Here is a 20,022-nt window from a genome sequence, read left to right as displayed (position 1 = left end):
AACGGGAATTTCACAGAGCCGAGAAAAACCGGGTATTTGACGGAAATTTTCTAATAAACCAGGAATTTTTACTAATTTTGAATGTGCCAACCAGACATAGCAAGTTGATGTTGGTATAGTTCAAAAACATTCCGACTTATCTCGAAAATCGTATCATCCAAACGAAACATGTTGAACCTTCCTTCTCGTAACTGCATTTTACGGGTTCATGTATCTATGGTTCTATCTAACTAACGCGCTCTCATCTAGCATGATATTAATACCGGTTTTAGAATTCCTCTGAAGCTTTTAGGGTCCCATGTTGTTTCAGGTTTTTTCAAGTTTTTTTAAGTTAGGGTTGTTCTGTTTACACGCTTAAAAACATTTAAAACACATAAACAGGTATTTTTTCGCAAATTCTGTACTTAAAAGGAAAAATAATAGTCAATCATTCAGCAAATCATTACTTAAACCAATCTTCTGCTAAAAAAGTGTTTAAATAAAATAGTAGACAATAAAATTTTTTTTCAGTCATTTTTAAAAAGTTGTTTAAAACGATAAAAATCGCTTAAAATCTGAAAAAATACTATTAAATATAAAAAGTCATTTTTTCCAACCTTGTTTTTCCAATTAAAATTGTCTGAACTACTACACTGACCACCTAGAATGACCATTTATCTTCAAAAATTCTTTGGAAAAAACAAAATGAATAGGGCACTCTAAAGAAATAAATATTTTTCTTTAACTTAGACCATTTATTTATGAAGGGCTGATTTCGATTCAGATTAACTTAATGAGGCGGTTCTTTGCATGCGAAATTTTTCAAATTTTTTATACATTTTCAAAAAAGGTGCCAATGGTTTATTCGACAATTTCCAAAAAGTACCAAGGTATCTATTTAGGGATGCAACAAGAGCGGCTTTGAAAAAATGCATTGGGATCAAAGATAAGGACATGATGATCTTTCGCAAGGATTGTAGAAACTGTTTGATGTATATGGTTTCCAAACTTTTGGAAAAATGCCTCTTGGCATTCAAATTAACTAACTTAATTTCAATAAGACTGACAACGATCCAGAACAATCTGGTGTCTGAAACATTTGACTTTTTGTTGACTGCAACCGTACGCAACGCCACTACATTGGAAGAAGCAGACAGAGATATTATTCTGACGATTCAGATCACTCTAAATAAGATGAAAAACTATTCCAGATGCGATAGAGTAGATGACATCACAGAGGATTTTCTGTCAAAAGGAGATTGAACATCTATAAGAAGAATCACTTATAGGCCAAAGATTAGTGAAAGTTTCTCTAAAAAAATTTTTAGTGGACTAAAAATGTAGATATATTTCAAAATGTATGATACTCTCTATGAATGCCAACTCAAGATATGGCGCAGCACAAAAAGACAAAAAATCGCAAAATTTGCTGAAAACTGAAAAAAGAAAACTAGAAAACAGAGAGAAAAACTTCAAACAAAAAATAAAAAAAATCCTGAAGACTATCAAAAATAGTGCAACAGTGGTTAAATTAAAAAAATATCTTTGTTTTTTTATTATACTTGTATTTTCTAAAATAATAATTCATAATAATAAAAGTGTAGTAAATAAACCAACCTGGAAAAACCAGGAGAAAGACGGAACTTCATTTTCAATTTTGACACCCTGACTATGTAGAGGGTTATGTTTAGTGGTTTGTATTCACTTGATAGATACTTGACGGTCTCTCAATCTTATGAGAAATTGTACGAGTAGATTGATAATTGATTTTTTGAATAATTACAATAGAAATGTGGTAGATTTTCCAAAAATAACTTTTTTAATTGTTTATATTTTATTTATTTGGTTAACATCGACATATTTAACAAAACTCTTTTGATATAAATATCTATATACTGTGTGAATAAGCTAGAAAATCCAAAATTAATACTAACTGTTTTTTGTTTTTTTGCAAGATGACTTTTATTTTATATAATAGTCACATATAGTCTATCAACGAGTATCCTATTAACTAAATTAAAATTATACGCTGCATAAACTGATTTATATTAGGAGCGTTATTAGATTCACACTCATGTAACTTTGATATCAGGATATTTAACTAACAATGTGGAATTGCAGCAGTATATCTCGCTTTAGACTTCGGAATCCGAGCTGTCTTCACCAGTATCGCAGGTGCTGTGTAACCCAATAATCTGAAACATTTGCACTACAATTTTAGAATGCCTCAATTCATCAATAATATATACAGTTTCTTTTCCGTTCATTTTAGCAATTTGTATTAGTTTAGGTCTTGAGAGGTTTTCATTGAACAAAACATTGTTGGCTTTTAACTAAGTTATAATCACATATTTTGTTGCCGAAGTAGAATGTTGCTTTTCTGCAAGCTTACTATAAGGCGCATTTTCATTAGTATTAACGACAGTTATTCTAAATTAAGAATTAACTGTGTCGTAACCCCCTTTTCACCCCTTCATAATTTTTTCTTGGAAGAAACTGATAGCTTTTTTGAGATCCTCATATCAGAAAACCCTCTTGTGTGAAATTGGACTTATAACTTTTTTGAAGTTTTCTTCCATTTTCATAACAAAGGGGATTATTGAAAATTTGAAAAAATGGCATACTCGGAAAGTATCGAAAAAACCACATGGTATTACATATTTTATATTGGAGATTCCGAAAATAATATATAAGTTTTTGAGCTGAGCAATGGTTTTCCCGAAAGTCCAATTCTCATGACTTTTTCTTAACTTTTCACCCCTTGATCCAAGCACCGTTATCTGTTCGATAATACCCAAACTTTACTCTCAAATCTACTATACAGTGAGAAAATAGTAGAATTTAGTATATAGTTTGGAAATTCCGGCATTGCTTTGTTTTAATTCGATATTCTTCTACCCAAACAATCAAGAGAAAAATTATATATTTAACCATGGTAATCTGATAACGATTATTTAGAGGAAAACACTAAACTAACATTTTTTACCAGCGGGAACAATAATAAAACGTTACCGTCGTAATTTCCTGATTTACATACGCTTTATACATTATTATCCTGCCAAGACCTTAACTCGTTGCCTTTGCCATATATCCATGTTCCATTTACAAATATAACATGTCTTATTCGTAACAGAACTGATTTTGACAGTAAATACACATTTAATCCCAAACTTCCCTAAAAACAACATAGTAAACAAAGTTCATCTCCAAAGCAACTTTTAGTACGGTTAGTTATACACCTTACGTCAATTACATCGTTGTCTCTTTTTACGATTACTACTGCCAATTTAAAAAAACTAATATGTGCTCGATAAATTGTCGATTGAGTCACATGATGGAAGACCTCCACCATCCCTACTATATAAAGATTATGAGTGCTTATAAATTATTTCTTGTTTATTTAATATGCCACTGAAACATGTAGTTTTATCTTGATTTTAAAAAATAAAACTGTATAGGAAAATATAACACCATGGTCAATTTTATTAGAACGTCGCGATAAATTATAATAGTTATTGTTCCACTAAAATCCCACTCTTTCAGTACTACACTTTTCATTAATTTTATCAGCAATCAAATCGATCAGTATAAAAATATAGAATAGTGTGGTTGAGAATGCAAAATCAAGAATTTTTGAACAATAATTTATTGAATTTAAACATATTATTTATGACAGAAAATCATACATCACATTAAAAATAACTTAAAAAACAGTATTATTATAGTAAGGACTCAAATAATCCATCTCTTTCAGCCAAACAGTACCCATGTCTATATCATTTATCTTGTTCTAATCTTCAACACATATCGCGAAAAACTAAACTATATCTATAATATCAAACAGTCATCAGACCGACAGTACTCTATGCAAGCGAAACGTGGATACTAAATATAACTGAAGAAAATGAATTGGATATATGGGAGAGGATATTAGGAGGCAAAGAGAAGGGAGACATATGGAGAAAAAGAATAAACCAGAAAATTAAGAACCTTTACGATGAATAAAAGATTAGAAAGATTCGGGATTCTAGCATGTCTGAGAAACTTAGAAAGAGTGTTGCGAGAACAGCAAAGAAAATGACAGACACAAATTTGGCAGGAACAAACAAAAAGACAGATTCAAAAAGAGACGATATCGAGATAAGAAATAGAAAAGAATGGGAGAAAATTATTACCACGCTTTGGGCCTAGATGGCCTGTGTGTAGCACGAGATATATATTTATCTTAACTATAATTCTACCAAAGAGTTGAATTTTTTTTCCTCTATTTTATCAGAGCCATTTTTATTAATACTTTCTTTTAAAATGATCCTAAAGAATAAATTACTTCATATAAGGGTCGAATAATTAATAAAAAAAAATTCTTGTATTAAGCTTGATGTCCATTGATTTGAATACTTTAATTGATAGATACTGATAGAAGTTGGGTTATTAAGAAATTATCTTAGAAAGTATACCTTATCTTTTAATAATAACTGTAACCTATGTGAAGTGTTGAAACAATTCTTTTCTAATTTTTAGTTTTGTTTGTTATTAAAGTGTGTTTTTAACGATTTGTTACAAAAAATGCGCTATCACTACAATTTTTGTCCGTATGTCTGTCTGTAGAAGCAATATCGCCTCACAGGAAGCGATGTAGCGACATCGAGTTTTTTGCATTTAATTCCTTTATAACTGTAGATGTGCGGAAACGAAAAAAATTTGGGCATTATTACCATAAAATTAATCGAATCAACCAAAATGTAATTTTTCTTATACAAAGTTTTTTCTCATCTTTCGGTACCGTTTCTAATCCTATTTTTGACATGATTTTTTTACATCAAACTTTTTTTATAAAACATAGCATTTGAGAAAAGAGCACGACTCATCAGATCAGATCCAGTATTTTTCTCTCTATATTTCCATAATCGCTTGAAGGAATTGAAGAAAATGTGGACGAACGTTTGTGATGGACCATTTGGAAGCTACAAGATTGCCAATTACTACTGTTGTATAAAGTTTCAATACCGCAGTTCTCATCATGTATACATGGTTGTTTGGCTTTAGGGAGTTCCCTTGCATGATTCAATAAATAAGGAAAGTGTCCAACAAGTTGTTTTGAATTCATCGACATTATCACAACAACGTCTGATTATGATGAAGTCGGTGAATTAATTATTTTTTTTTTCATGGCAAATTCCTTTTATAAATTAAGATTTTTGTTAATATTTACTGATTGTCAACGGTGAAAAATGCGGTATATCTCTCGCGTCGAGAGTACGACGGCTTTCTTACTTGTTTTTTTTTATTAAAGTATTATTCATTTTTATTTAAAGTCAATAACTTACCCAAGAAGTGGGTAATTTTCACTCCTGTTACCTTCCTTTGATAAGATTAGTGGTTGTTATCCCCCTTTCTGAAAATACTGCGTTTTTCTTCGAATACAAAATTAAGCAGTGCGCATGTCTGAACACGTGACTTGATAGTTGAGACAAAGCAGAAATGAGGTAAAAAACAGGCGACCATTTGCTTCGAAGTGCTTCGTGCGCGAACAAGTTTTATTGGGTTTCGCTGGTCTTGAAAGACTCGACATGGTGCTTCATCACCAAAAGTCGAATGAGTTGATCGGCCCACTGCTGTTGGTTTAATTCACGTCGAAAGTATAGAAAATCATTGCAGGAAAATTGTATGATAGCATTGTCAGATTGGACATATTCACATCACTGAACTCAAATAGCACCCTCGTGATTTTAAAAAAATCCTTCCGCTAAATATTGCACTGTTTTGTTCATACATTAAAGCAACAGTAACTATTTTTCCCTAATCCTATTAAGTGAAGAAATAATTCTAATATTAGAAGTATTTTTTATTTTGAGCATTAAACTGTTTTCAAGAAACTATAGAATAAATTGTAAACAATGTGTGGTTTTGAATCAAGATAGAGAGAGACCTTCGTCAATACCCTATTGAACTGAATTGTCAATCTAACGAAGACATTAATAATAATAAATTTTGAATAATAATTTTACAAAACTCTATTCGCAAATATTTTACCCTTTTTCCATCTTTTGTATACATTTGATAGAATTACAGTATCTTAATCAAAGATAAACCCTTCTGCACACATTTCTACAACATTTTGGTAAAATGGAATAGGATTCAAGTGGAATAGTTTATCGTAACGTTCTATTAAAACTTACACTAGAAGATTGTAGTTATGTTATGTTAGTTGAATATTTTATACTGATATTGCTATGTTCCATAAAATTTTCTCTCTGTATAAAAAACAGAGTGGTGCTTGATTGGAAATTTTGGGAAATTAAATTGTGTTTTCAGCATCCGATTATTGCATTGTGTAATTGTTATATGAATATACTTTGGAAATTATTTTTATTTATCTCAACGAGCGGTGTATAGCTGTTTGTTCGGGAGTAATGCCATATACTTTTTTCTCAATGTCTCTATATCTTTCTATCTTTTTATTCCCTTCATGTCAGCAGCTTTTTTCACATGCTCAATCAATGTTTTTCTTGGTTTACCTCTATAATTTGTACCTGCTATTCTGTATGTTTTTTTTGGTATCTGGCATATGTGTCCAAACAATCTCAATGGTGCTTTATGAATCTTATGTCTAACTGGTTTTATTTCATTTCCATTGCATTTATACGGTTTACTGGACTTAAATTTCAATATTATTTACATTAGAAAATACAACAAGACCGTTGAAGATTAGCGCTTCATGCTCGCAAGTCAAAAAATGCTTTATCATTATCTCCTTTTTCCTGAAGATACTATCTTTATGCAATATTTTTAGGGCAGAAACATTGGTAGATTTGTAAGATGTAAATTTTTATTGAAATTAAATGCGGTATTGGGTTTTTTTAACTTTCCCTTCACTTGTCACTCTCGAAATTTCTAATTCGAGTTGAATGTGAATTTAGTTTACTAATAATCGATTTTGTATATTATATTTTATAGGTGGCAGAGCGTGCTTTATACTTTTGGAACAATGAATACATTATGTCTTTAATGGAGGAAAATAACCATGTTATAATGCCAATTATGTTCCCTGCACTCTACCGTATTTCCAAAGAACATTGGAATCAAACTATAGTCGCGCTTGTATACAATGTTCTTAAAACATTTATGGAAATGAATTCAAAATTATTTGATGAACTTACTGTGAGTTACAAAGCTGAAAGACAAAAGTAAGTATTCCCTTCATTATTTTTTTTTTATTTTTGATTAACCAGGTTCGTATCTGTCTGAACTTTTTTAATTTTTGAGAAAATTATTAATTATCAAATTCTTTAAAAACTAGTTTCATGGATGGTATTTCTATATTTCTATAATATTTACTAACAGATTAGGATAGGTGAAATCCTTTCATGGAAATGATGAGAATTGGTTAGATTAAATTTGTAAACAAACAATATTTTGGAGTAAGTTTTAGCGGTGCCATACAAATCAAATGACTCTGTAATGGTTTTCGTCGCTATGTGATGGTTTGTCACCAACGTTCTGGTATCGAGTTGCCTCGGGCGCCAGATTTTTATCGTGGTGTGCTCCACTTGCTCCGGGCAGCGTCAGTGATTAAAATTAATACTCCTGGGATCTATATGGTGATGACAAATACACTGAAGCCAGTTAAACAGATTTCACTTGCCCTTTTGGTTCGGTAACCTGGGTATTTGCTGCCGGTATTCCTTACGAAACACAATTTCCTTTATAAAACTGGGTTTCTCCCACTTAAGTTTAGTTGGCGTCTCCTTCAACAGATTTAGTAAAATTTCAGACATTTACTCTGCTTCGGATAATGTCTTTGCTGTAGACAGCATGATGGACAATCCGCCGGACCTGCGCGGATTCCGGTTGGGACTTAAAAAAATTGTTGGGAAAAATAACTCTACTGTTCTCACACGTACACGCGCGCGCGTGAGAAAGCCCATCCCTCTAAGCATCCACCTCCCGATAAATCCACGGATGGATGGGAAGGACAATCCACCACCCCCTGTCATTTCGACAGATCCTCATCCTTGTTTGCGTCGCAGTTTCGCACATAGACTCCTTCCTATCTCTGGAGTTGTGTGGAAGATTCTGGAGATCTTATCTTTTTCGTTAAGAGTTAGCCTGTTGGCTGCCAGGTCTAAACTCTTTCCAGCCTTCTTTGGCAAGAAAAGATCTGTACCCGATGTTTAACTAGGCTTTAACTAGCAGTGCTGAATTACCGTACCGGGGGGTGTCAAGAGAGAATGAAATCCTTGTAAACATTAGTTTCGGGGGAGAACTATATTTCATATTTGAAGCGTGTTATATTACTGGTTATACTTGAAAAAGAATTACATGGTAATATCGTTGCTCTTGCGTTTTAGAAAAATAGTAACTTTGTTACAACTCATTTGTCAGTAAACAACTATCAAAGATTTTATTTATTTGCAATGTGTATTCACAATTATCACCTTCTGAAGTCCATACAAATGTTCGACTTCGGTGATTAGATTGATATTTTTTATCATATTTTCTCTGTAATCATTCCAAAACGAAATGTGTGGAAAGGAATGAGTCATCATTTCTATCCACCATTACATATCATACCAATAGGCTCATTTTAGTAGAGTCTTACCAGCGTTTTCGAGAACCATCTATATGATATAAGCTTTCTAATGAGAAATTACTTTTAATTGTTGGCATTGTTGACTTGATCTATGATAACAATCCTTAAATTCTCAAAGAAATAAGAAACAATCAGAGAACCACTTCTTATGCTCCTGTATGTGGTTAGTCATACTTTTTAAGTCCACTTGTCTTTTATCATTATATCTTAGTATTTCCAGATATGTGCAGGTGTTTGCGTGTAAAAAAGTCCGTATAAAAGTTACCTCAGTAGTTAAATCGGTGTTTTCTCCCTGTAATTATTCTGAAGCGAAATATGTGATATCGAATGAGTCTTCTCACTACCACTACATATCAGACTATCAATAACAAGAGACTTATTCAGTAGTCTTATTAGAGCTTTCCATACCCATCTGCAGCTATTATATGGTGTATGGTCTCTAATGACAAATATCTTTTAATTGTTGATATTGATGACTTGATATCTAAGATCTGAATAATGAATCCTTAAAGAATCAACAATCAAATTGCTACTTCTTTTTGCTTCTATATATGGTTAGTCATATTAATGAAATTATTTTTACCTCAGTGATTAGATCGGTGTTTTCTCTGTAACTATTCCAAAGCTAAATCAATGATAGGACTGAGTCGGCCTTTCTTACCGACATTACATAGCAGACCATTTTTTCACCACCTGCCCGTCAATAACAATAGGCCTACTTTTGCAATCTTACCAGAGCTTTGGTGATAAAAAAACAATAAAAGTCAATTTTTTTATGGCCCAATATGTAGTTGGTCACTTTGATCATGGATCTCAGTATTTTCAGATATGTACACATTTTTTATTGTGATTTATTGGGGAATATTTTTTGCCTACTGTACGTGCATGTAAGAATGTCAAGATTGAATCTCTGCCAGTTACTATAAGTCGCAAAGCTGTGATTGGGTCACGAAAAAGATTTTTCATGACTGATACACTTAACTGATTTGATCCACCAGTTTAAACTAAATTAAAGAAAAGGAAGTTGCCATTGGAAGCTCTTTTTTTATTGGAAAACGCACCAAGCCATCCTGACATAGATGAATTGACAGCCATAATTGCCCATGACAAAAAATACGACAGCCTATGAATCGAAACGTGATTAAAATTCTTAAGGTACATTACAAAACAGCACCTTGTTACCGATGTTGTTAGTCAATTTAATGCTAACATCACAGCTTTTAAAATCGTTCAACATCAAATATGCCATTTTAAATGTTGTATTTGCTTCGCAGCAAGTAAAAAAACCTAAGACTGATAAAGTCTTGAAAATATATGTGGCTCAGTAACCCATTTCTTAAATGTTATTCCAAGAAAGTACAACTTACTCTGGCGTCAGCTGCAGAATTTATAATATGGATTATGAAGGACAACCTTGATGATGATCTGATGAGCGCAGATATAATCCAGAATGGTACAACTATTGACGACTTAATCCAGTACGCGGCGCCAGAAAAAACATTCACTGTCAACTAGGATGAAGCCAACTCTTGCTACGTTGGTGTCAAGAAAGACAGCCATGATCAAATGTCTCCTGAAAAAAGGGCAGAAGACAATATTGCACTGTAATGTATGTACGAGGGTTACCTGAAAAGTTTCCGGCATCAAACTGAAGCACTTATCAATATATGTCCCACTGAAATATTGGTCATTTTGGACTCTTAGGTTCTGTTTGGCAGTCGTATAACTGAATCGCTGGAAGATTTTTCTGAAAATGAAAAAAAATATAGAACTGTCATTAAATATTTGTTATCGAAAGGTAATACGCCTATAAAAATGAAAGAAGACTGTACGGAGACTCTGCACTATCATTTGAGATCTTTAAATTTTGGGCAACTGGATTCAAACTGCGACAACCTGCGATATCATCGATAAAGTTCACCAAGTGGTACTGGTCGACCGTCGCATTTGCCATTTGCTCACTTTGGACAAAAACGAACTGGAAGGAACATTTACCAGGTCGTATTGACGCGGTTCAAAGAAAATGAGCCGGTTTTTTTGAGTCGATTCATAACTGTAGATAAAACCTTACGCCATTACACTCCTGAAACGAAAAAACAGTCCAGATAGTGGATTACCAAGGGCTAACTTGCTCTGAAAAAGCCAAATATCGCCTGGAAAAGTGGCGGTGACTGTTTCTCTGTCGACTATCTACAAAAAGCTAAAACAATAACGGGAGATTATTACACATCATTGCTTGATGAGGTAAAGGGAGAAATTGCAACAATGCGACTGCATTTGAAGAAGTGCTTTTCCATCCGAGCACCGCACTTTAACCATTTCGTTGATCGCTATAGGGGGTCATCCACAAATTATGTCACACTTATTTTAGGTCCTTTGAATACCTCCCCCATCCTTATTACAGGTTGTTTCATTTGTATAATTCCCACTTCTGATGTGACGTCACACTTTTGTTTTAATTTATCCGTGTATTTAAAAATAATCGAGAAAAAACAGCTATTTTCATTTTTTACGTGTATTTTGATTGAATAATATAATAAAATCAACATAAACTATTCAACATTCTCGTGAATTTAAGTGTCTCACTCACATCACAACGCCGCTCTAGTTAAAATTCATGAATTACATTTTGAACTGTAGTGTCTTCTTACTTTGTTAGATCGGAGATTTTAAAATGACCATACATATGAATTTACTTCAATATTTTGAAATAACATTCTTCTTATATGCATACAGTAAATAACATATCGTCGTTGTTATTTGTCGTTTGTCAAAAAAGACACTTTTATAGTAAAGTAGTTTGAAGGCTTAGAGTAAATTAGGCATCACTGTAGATGAATTATTAGGCACTACAACTATTAAAAAACAATTACATGTAGTGTCTTTTGCCAGAATAATGACTATATTATTGTTAGATTAATAAACTTTTTTTATTCTATTTTTTATATTGTCCCAAATATTTTAATGATCATTAAAAACACTATATAAAAATTATGCTCCTATCTTTCTGTTAATCAATAAAGTATTGTACATTATGGAATAGCCATTTATGATAATTCGACATGTTTGATTTTTGGTGATTCAACACCTACTTATCAGAATATTGAGAGACAACGGTACTTTTTTGTTAATAATCAATTTAAGTAATTTTTCCAGTGTGCTTATCCTCTAATGATATTTTGATCTAGAATCTTTTAAGCTATAACTAGGTCCTTCTACCTTTAATCTTACCTCAAGACATCTGTTGGAAGAGATTAATTTTCGTTTTCTATCGAACCAAATTGAAACTATTTGTATAAGAGTGATTTTTTTTATTTCAGAGAAAAGAAACGAGAAAAGGAAAGAGATGAATTGTGGAAGAAATTAGCGGAGCTCGAGATATCCCATAACAAGAATACATCTGCACAGCATAATAATAGCCCATCCAGCAAAAAGTGATAATATAATAAATAACAGCCTAATATCCCTGCCCCTTGTTAATGTTTGCTGGTAAGTAATAAAGAAACCTTCATTGGAAATGTACTATTTCTCTTGATTGCAATATGCTTCACAACACTGGATTATGTTGCTTTTTGGTAAATCTATAAACAAATATGTTTAGTTCCACTAAATTTACGTTTATTCAAAATAATGGATTTGATAGAAGTTTTCAATGAGTCTTGTTTTTCTTGAACTAAAAGAACATGTAATTCGATTTTCTCAGACAAATGTGAATGAAAAAAAGCGGAATGTAGTGGAATTAAAGATAAAAATAATTGTTTCGATGAATTCGAGCTTTCATTCAACAATTTCACCGGAATTCTGGCAGTTAATATTTTAAATCAAATCTTCACATTACCAACCGAATATTTTTGTTATATAAAATGTATCTTGTACTTTGACTAGATCGATCATTGAACTTTGACCTTGACCGGCCATGGGCGTTTGGACTTGATGAGCCATTGCCCTTTGACTTTTACGTGTAATTGACCTTTGATCTTGTTATTCCTCTCAAATCCGACGAACAATCGTAACACCGCCTTTTTGAAATCGGAAGTTTTTCTATACATTATGTATGGTATGTTGAGTATATACTAAACTCCGACGATTAATCTCAACACCCTATATAATTTGTGGGTGACCTGTTGTTCACATTCACAGTTCCAAATTTAAAAACCCGACTAACCTTAACCGGCAATTGGCACTAACATTCCCAGATATAAAATCACGAGTCGCAATTTGACTTTTGACTTTAACGGGTCATTGACTTTGACTTTAACGGGTCATTGACCTTTGATATTGACCCATAATTGAACTTGACTGGTCGTTGCCTGCCCCAACGGGGCATTCTCATATCCTCTCTACAGAAGAAAACCGCATATGTTTTTGTTTAAAGGAATTCGCATTTGTTTTTTTACATTGTCATGGGCCTAATTTTTAGATATATTCAACTGAAATTTAATATTTATACTCAGCTAACAAATAGGGAAGGAAACTTTTAGATATTTTGCTTTGCGTTAGATATTACTTAAATTTATTAGAAAAGGCTATATATAGCGTACTTATACGATCTCTAGTGTATATGTTCATTTTTTACAAATTTATATGAAACAAAAATATTCCCAACCTTATAGGATGTCTCAAAAATCTTTACGCAAATCAAACGTACGATTTTTTAAATGGGATGCTTTATATTTGATAGCATTTTTGTTTTCTACATGAAACTTAAGTTCAACATTGAATGAGGTTTCATGTCTTGTCGATCTTGAGAGATTCTATTTTTTGTGAAGTGTTGTCATAGAATTTCAATTCTGATGAATCCATCTAATTTAGATTTTACTTGATCACTTCAAATGGAACACCCTGTATATTTTCAATGCATTAATTTTTATCATAGTGCATAAGATTTCCCTATACTTGGCTAAGACCATAGAAAGAAGATTGAAAGAAAATGGAGAAAACTTGTTTTGAGACTACCAATGCGAGTTCAGATCTGGAAGATCAGTTATAGACCATATTTTCACTCTGAGGCAAACGCAAATAAATATGAAAAATCTAGTCTACAGAAATGAGTTGTACAACTTTATGAACGATCTTAATATTCCAAAAAAGTTGATAACTTTTACTAAAATGACATATACAAAAACGAAGATAAAGGCAAACCGTTACCCAATACGCTGTTCAATATAGTATTAGAATAGATAGTTGGAACAAAACAGAGACACAAAAAATACGGAACTTTTTATCACCGATAGATCTATCCATCATTTTTTTTTATAAGAGGGGGGAATCCTTTTTACGGATTCCAGGTATAGGTGGTACGCCTGGATATGTGAGACTCGACTCTGCGGCGCTATTGCCCCTACTCACTAAACCCTAAACCTCTTATCTTCTATCCTCTCATCCCCCGCGGACTCGCCTTTTAGGCATTACATCGCAGAGGGAGGAATTAGCTGCTGCTCTTCTTTCTGGTAGCTAAGATTCTATATCTTCTTTCTTCTAGTGGACGTCATTCACTCTTCTTCTTTCAATGGAACGCAGTTCCGTAAGGACTTCCGTGACAAACGAATTGATAGCGTTCCAGGCAGCTTCTGATGACAGCATTTCTTCTACTATTGTCTCTGGCTGGATTCTCTTCTTTAGTTTAGCATATTTATTGGAATAATTCGAAAGTTGTTGGGAAAGGCCCTTGTACATATGATAAGGAAAAATGTTTTTCTGTTTTGCTTCTTAACTGATTGCAGTATCTATTCATCCTTTTTTGAATGTCATTTTTCCTGATAATTATTTTCTTTCAATGCAGTTTTTGCTTTTTGAATAGCGAAGCATCTAAATTCAAGATCTCAAAGTTGGATACATCTATTAGCCAGTTCAAATATCTTGAGAACAAAGAAAATATTTATAAAAAAATGATAAACAACATATTCAATAAAAGGATTGATAAATACTATAATAAATTAAGAAACAAAACAGAAACTAAACATAAAATATATTTTCTTACCATATGTGCAAGGACTTTCCCAACAACTATTGAATTGTTTCAAGAAATATATAGTATAAGTCACAAAGGACATAATATATTTCACTAAACTAAAATCTAAAACACATAATTACAAAAGAAGTAATACACATAGGACAGACATCTCAGTATTTAGAAAATAGACTAAAAGGTCATCAATGATAAAAAAATAAAACTAATAATGAACCACGAGATAAGAAAGAATAAATTCAATTATAAAGAATCAAAAATTATAATTTATATATATATATATATATATATATATATATATATATATATATATATATATATATATATATATAATTATATAATTATAAATTTATAATTCTTTTTTATATATTTGAATGCAACTTCGATTAATTTGATTGACATCTGCTATATATTTTTGAGATGTAAAAAGTAAAGAAAAATTATTTTTTTTTGGTGAAACAGATTTCTATTTTGATTTTGATTGTTGTATGTGATTAATATAATTACGTAAATTGTCAGTGTCAAGAATATTTTGATAAGGACCAAAGTAGGTCGAAACGTCAATTTTTACATGTTATTTTCATGGAAAAGAGACGTAGAATCATGATAATTTATTAACAAATCCATATTAAAGAGGTCTGAGAAGTAAGAAATTAAAGAAATATAAATATATTACTGAACTGACTTCATAAACGTTCACTGTTCAACGTTGATGGTCGGAATCATTTAGATAACTACAATTCTAAACATTTTAGTTTGTAAGCTTAACCTGTATTTGTTTTTTAAATACTTGAGTTTGTTGAAAGTTGATTTTTTTTTAAATAGATTTTAATTCTATATTTTTCTATATAACAATAAGTTTATTTTCCAAATTTCGGGTTTAATATCTAAAAAATGATAACTGCTACACTGTCAGTCAGTCTTTTGGTACGGCACCTCCTCATTTGATGTGGTATTAAAAGAAGGGTATGAGATTGAGTAAATGATAGCAGCATATCACAAATAAATTCACTAACGCCTGCAATGTATTGGGTGCTTCTTTGCGGCAATTAGAATAATATATTGATTTCTGTACTGGACTTGATTCAACTATTTTTATTTTTTTCATGGTGAAGAGGTGTTTTGCTCAGTTTCTATTTATCAATGATCAATTATTTACCTTGAATCGGACTTCTCGGTACAGAATTTTACCATTTGTTTAGGCTGTAACATCACTAATGATAGCACCAACTGTACTGGGTGGCCAACTAAAAACGGCCGTCGGCTATATCTCAGGTGCGAATTATATTACAGCTTCAGGGAAAAAAATTATTCGGTCCCATAAATAAAAATCTAAGCAAGCTAGGTCTGGAGATCTGGGTGGCCAAATAAATAAACTTCCAAGTCCTATCCACCCATCAGGGAATATTTGATCTAAAAATTCTGAACATACAAGGTGTGTTTCTAAATCCATGCGACAAAATTTAGGAGATGATTGCTCGTATGATGAGTTTTGTAACAAGCGCAAAGGTCTAACCACAAGTATTTTTTCAATATTCCTGTTACATTATATGGGGGCGAAATTAACAGCCCTTACTTTATTTCATATCAAAACTTGTGATCAAGTTTTATAAAATGAAATTATATCTTTCTTTGTATATAAATTTCTTTGTTTTATTTAAAATTATTTCTTATTCTTAAATTTTTTCCCAAAACCAATAGCTGTAGAGAAAAAATTAACACCATAATTTATAATTTTTTTCATAAATTGATTGGAAAACAGTGCAAAATTTAGTATGATTCGTAGTAAATGTTGGAAATAATCACCTCTATCTTATGATATTACAACCGAATGAGCCAACATTGGCCTCTTCGATCTCCATGTTATACCCGATTTCTGTTTATGGAGATACATCAAATTATTAGTCTACACGACACCCATAGTTGATATCAACGATCTAAAGAATCGTATATGAATACCGTGTGACACCATAAGAAATACACCTCAAATCTTTGAAGGTGTACGGCAATCCATGACACGTAGGCTACCTTCATGTATTTTGACTAGAGGTGGTTACTTCCAGCATTTATTATGAATCTTTAATGTTTTCCATTTAATTCATTTAAAAAAATTAGGAATTATGGTGTTAATTTTTTTCTCTGCATCTATTGGTTTTGGAAAAAAAAATTTTAAATAAAACATGACTTCAAGTTTTGATATGAAATAGAAATATGATAGGGCTGCTAAAAATCACCTCCGTATAATATAACAGGAATATTGAAAAAGTACCCGCAGTTAGTCCTTTGCGAGTGCACAAAAATGATAGAATTTCAAGTTTTAGCTTTTCTGAAATTCTAGTACAAAAATAGAAACTCAATTTGAGTAATCACTCTAAAAAGTGGTGAACTCTGGGAGAGGGGTGGGCTGAAGAAATTTTGTTAGAGGAAAGACCCATCTTAATTTTTTTCCAGCAATAATCTTTTATGATTAGATTTATATTTATATATATAACATCAAGTTAAAAAAATGGATAAGAGGAACCGGACTTAGTATTTTTTCATAACATGGTTCCCACTCTCCTCCGCCTCTTATTTGAAGAGATAGACTGAAGCTTGTGAAATGGAAAGTGCGCTGAATTTGTTGAAAAATTCGTTTATAATATATAAAGTGCCGCTTTTTTATGTAAAAAGCTAGTACAAGAGAGCAAATCCTATTACACTCGAGTGGTGCCTGCCATATTGAAATGTCTGTAGATATTGATTTTGAACTTCTGCAGATTGTAGTGTTCCCGCACACCCTTAGTAGCTGATTCCACAGGCTTGCACTCCTCCAAAGATAGGAATCCCGATAAATTGATGTTCTGGGCGTCTACAAACAAACTAGGTATTCATGGGCCACATTTGCCTGTCGAGTAGATCTTGCAAATACTGCTCTAGGTGGGATTATGTTAGGCAGCTCGGAAGAGCATCTGCCTTGGTAGTATCGGTAAACAGTCAGGTCAACGACTTTTTTCTATGCTCGAGCCGTCCAAGTTTCTGGTCAACTCTGAATCGCCTATAAGAAGACTAATTGCTCTATTCTGTATTCAATCGAACATGCTCAGGGTATGCTTGGGAGCCAAGCTCAAAATATGTGACCAAAGTTGGTCGAATTTGTGCCTTGTAGAGAATTATATGCGGGGTATATAGCTTTTTGGTCTTGAAGAAGGCTTCAAGTTTTTGTTAAGCTGTCTTTGCTGAATCAGCCACGTGACTATGTCAGAACATATTGCTTCCAACCTCAACATTCAACAAGCGAATCTGTGGTGATAGTGATATTTTATGTCCAGAGAGGACCAAATCATTAGCTGAAGTGCCAGTACCCCAGTCCAAGATTTATGTATCAATAGTTACCTGAATGGAGCGGTCTCTGAGAAAGCTACTGAGCCAGTCGAGAAGTGAACGTGACAAACCGTACGATCTTAATTTAATTAGAAGGTTGGCACGCCAAACTCTGTCAAAAGCCTTTTATATGCCCAGTACGATTGCTCTGGATTCCTCATATTTCTCTATAGCTTCAGTTCATACGTTGTTGACATAGACCAGGTTACTTAGATTTTGAAAAAATTTATTTGCTTGTTTGATTTCATATTTTCAAATACGCCTTCTAATGCTGGCCTTAAAATTCTGCAAATAATTTCCATGTTTTTCACGGGGCCACTTTTGTTATATTTTTGTCCCTTAAAGCTGAATTTGATTTGTTCCTGAGATATAGCCGACGGCCGTTCTTAGTGTCCACCCGGTACACGATATCTGTTTAGCGTTGTTAATACTAGTAATTAAAATCCCTCGATCACACGCCAACAGATGCCTGCTTGTATGAATGTTGTAAAAATGTGCAGTGTAAATTTAGAATATCTCTCTAAAAATCTGTATAACTGTTGTATGTTGCTACAGTACTGTTTATTTGACATATTTTATTTCTCTGTCATAATATCTTGACATATATAATTTGTTTTAGTTTCATGTACTGCAGAAGCAATACAACACAAGAAGGAGAGGATTGTCTCTTCAATACTACATGATTGACCACACAGCTGGTTAGCGTCTACAGTAAATAGCTTAATAAGCAACTTTTAACAAACTTGGTATTACATTAGATTATTAAAATCAATAAACATAGAATTGACCAAAAGAAACACCTAAGTCAAATTTCAAATTCTTTAGATAATCTATAGGAACTAATTTTTTTTCTTCAAATGTTTGTTGCAACACTTGCAGTTGGTATTCAATAGGAACATAAATTTGTTAGAGCTAAAATTTTGTTTTGCGGTAAATGATAAAAACAAAAGGTAGTTTTTTTGTTTTAAAATAAAGTTTCAGTGCGGTGACATTACATTTTGTAATAAATTATATTCGAGGGAGGAGATATCGGAAAGAAAAAATTATAAACTTTTGTGCGTAACCAAAAAAATATATATTGTTACAACTTGTGTTAAATATTAGCCGCTTTTTATTTTCTCTTATTGTAGGTATCGAACGTTGTTTTAGTGAAAGTTATTTATAAATTATTTAATTTTCCACTAGAATAACGAAGATAAAATAAATCATTTGTCAAAAAAATTTCTGTAGCGTTTGCGTAATTTTATTTTAACCTTTCAAACACATAGATCTTAACCTTTACTATATATATATATATATATATATATATATATATATATATATATATATATATATATATATATATATATACTTTATTAATTAATTAAATTAATTTCCCAGACGATGAATACATAAGTATTTAGTATACCATCATAAAAATATGAGGAACAAAAGAAAATTATCATGTATCTTATAATGATAGCGAGTTACTTAATTTTCCCCTGCCATCTTAATTTCTTCTGTCCAGCTTCTCCTTGGTTTTCTTTCCTTTTTTTTGTAAGTTCGTACTTCATATACCTTCAGTATTAATTGTTCTTCTTCCGTTTTCATTACGTGGCCAAACCATTTATAATGTTATTCTGTATTTTGTTGTTTCTGGATTTATTCTCTATTTTTTTGGGAAATCTCATTTCTGTACTTTATATTTCGTCCATGTCTCTGATCCGTATGTCAATATGAGTGTGGCTAATTTTTTGTATTTTCTGTAATTATTTGTTTTATTATTTCCTGCTTGACTAAAAACTGTATTTTAATTGCGTTGAATAATCTTCCCGCTGTTCCAGTTCTCTCGTTTATCTCTTGTTCCATTTTTCTTTCTTGTGTTGGTGTTATGCTGAGGTATTTGAAGCTTTTGACTTGCTCTGTATTTGATTCTCCTATTTTTATCCCATTTGTCTTCTTCTCCTTTTGGCTTATTATTATCGTTTTAGGTTTGTGTAGGTTTTTTTTTTTGATATTCATTACCTGTAGATTGACATTGTATTTTTTTAAGTTCAAGGTTTTCTCATCTTCTGCCATTATAACCATATGATATGAAGTTGATCGAATAGAGTAGACTCGCTGCAAGATTTCTTTCTCGGGC

The 20,022-nt window shown here is 32.1% G+C and overlaps 1 protein-coding gene across 2 annotated transcripts in view; it reads left to right on the top strand.

Moving 5' to 3' along the window:
• Positions 1 to 20,022, top strand: part of LOC130445913 (serine/threonine-protein phosphatase 2A 56 kDa regulatory subunit epsilon isoform) — a 54,570-nt gene that overhangs the window by 15,673 nt on the left and 18,875 nt on the right. Inside the window, exons 5-7 of one of the 2 annotated variants that reach the window (XM_056781814.1) lie at positions 6,937 to 7,166; positions 11,893 to 12,061; positions 18,520 to 19,121. In XM_056781814.1, coding sequence (XP_056637792.1) covers positions 6,937 to 7,166; positions 11,893 to 12,010 — 348 coding nt within the window. In that variant the 3' untranslated portion in view covers positions 12,011 to 12,061; positions 18,520 to 19,121. Of the gene's footprint in view, positions 1 to 6,936; positions 7,167 to 11,892; positions 12,062 to 18,519; positions 19,122 to 20,022 lie in introns of those variants that run through there. The other variant, XM_056781813.1, reaches the window with a different exon arrangement.

The sequence above is a fragment of the Diorhabda sublineata genome, chromosome 6, assembly GCF_026230105.1.
Source record: "Diorhabda sublineata isolate icDioSubl1.1 chromosome 6, icDioSubl1.1, whole genome shotgun sequence".
In the NCBI taxonomy this organism is placed as follows: domain Eukaryota; kingdom Metazoa; phylum Arthropoda; class Insecta; order Coleoptera; family Chrysomelidae; genus Diorhabda; species Diorhabda sublineata.
This window is presented reverse-complemented; position numbering and strand designations above follow the sequence as displayed.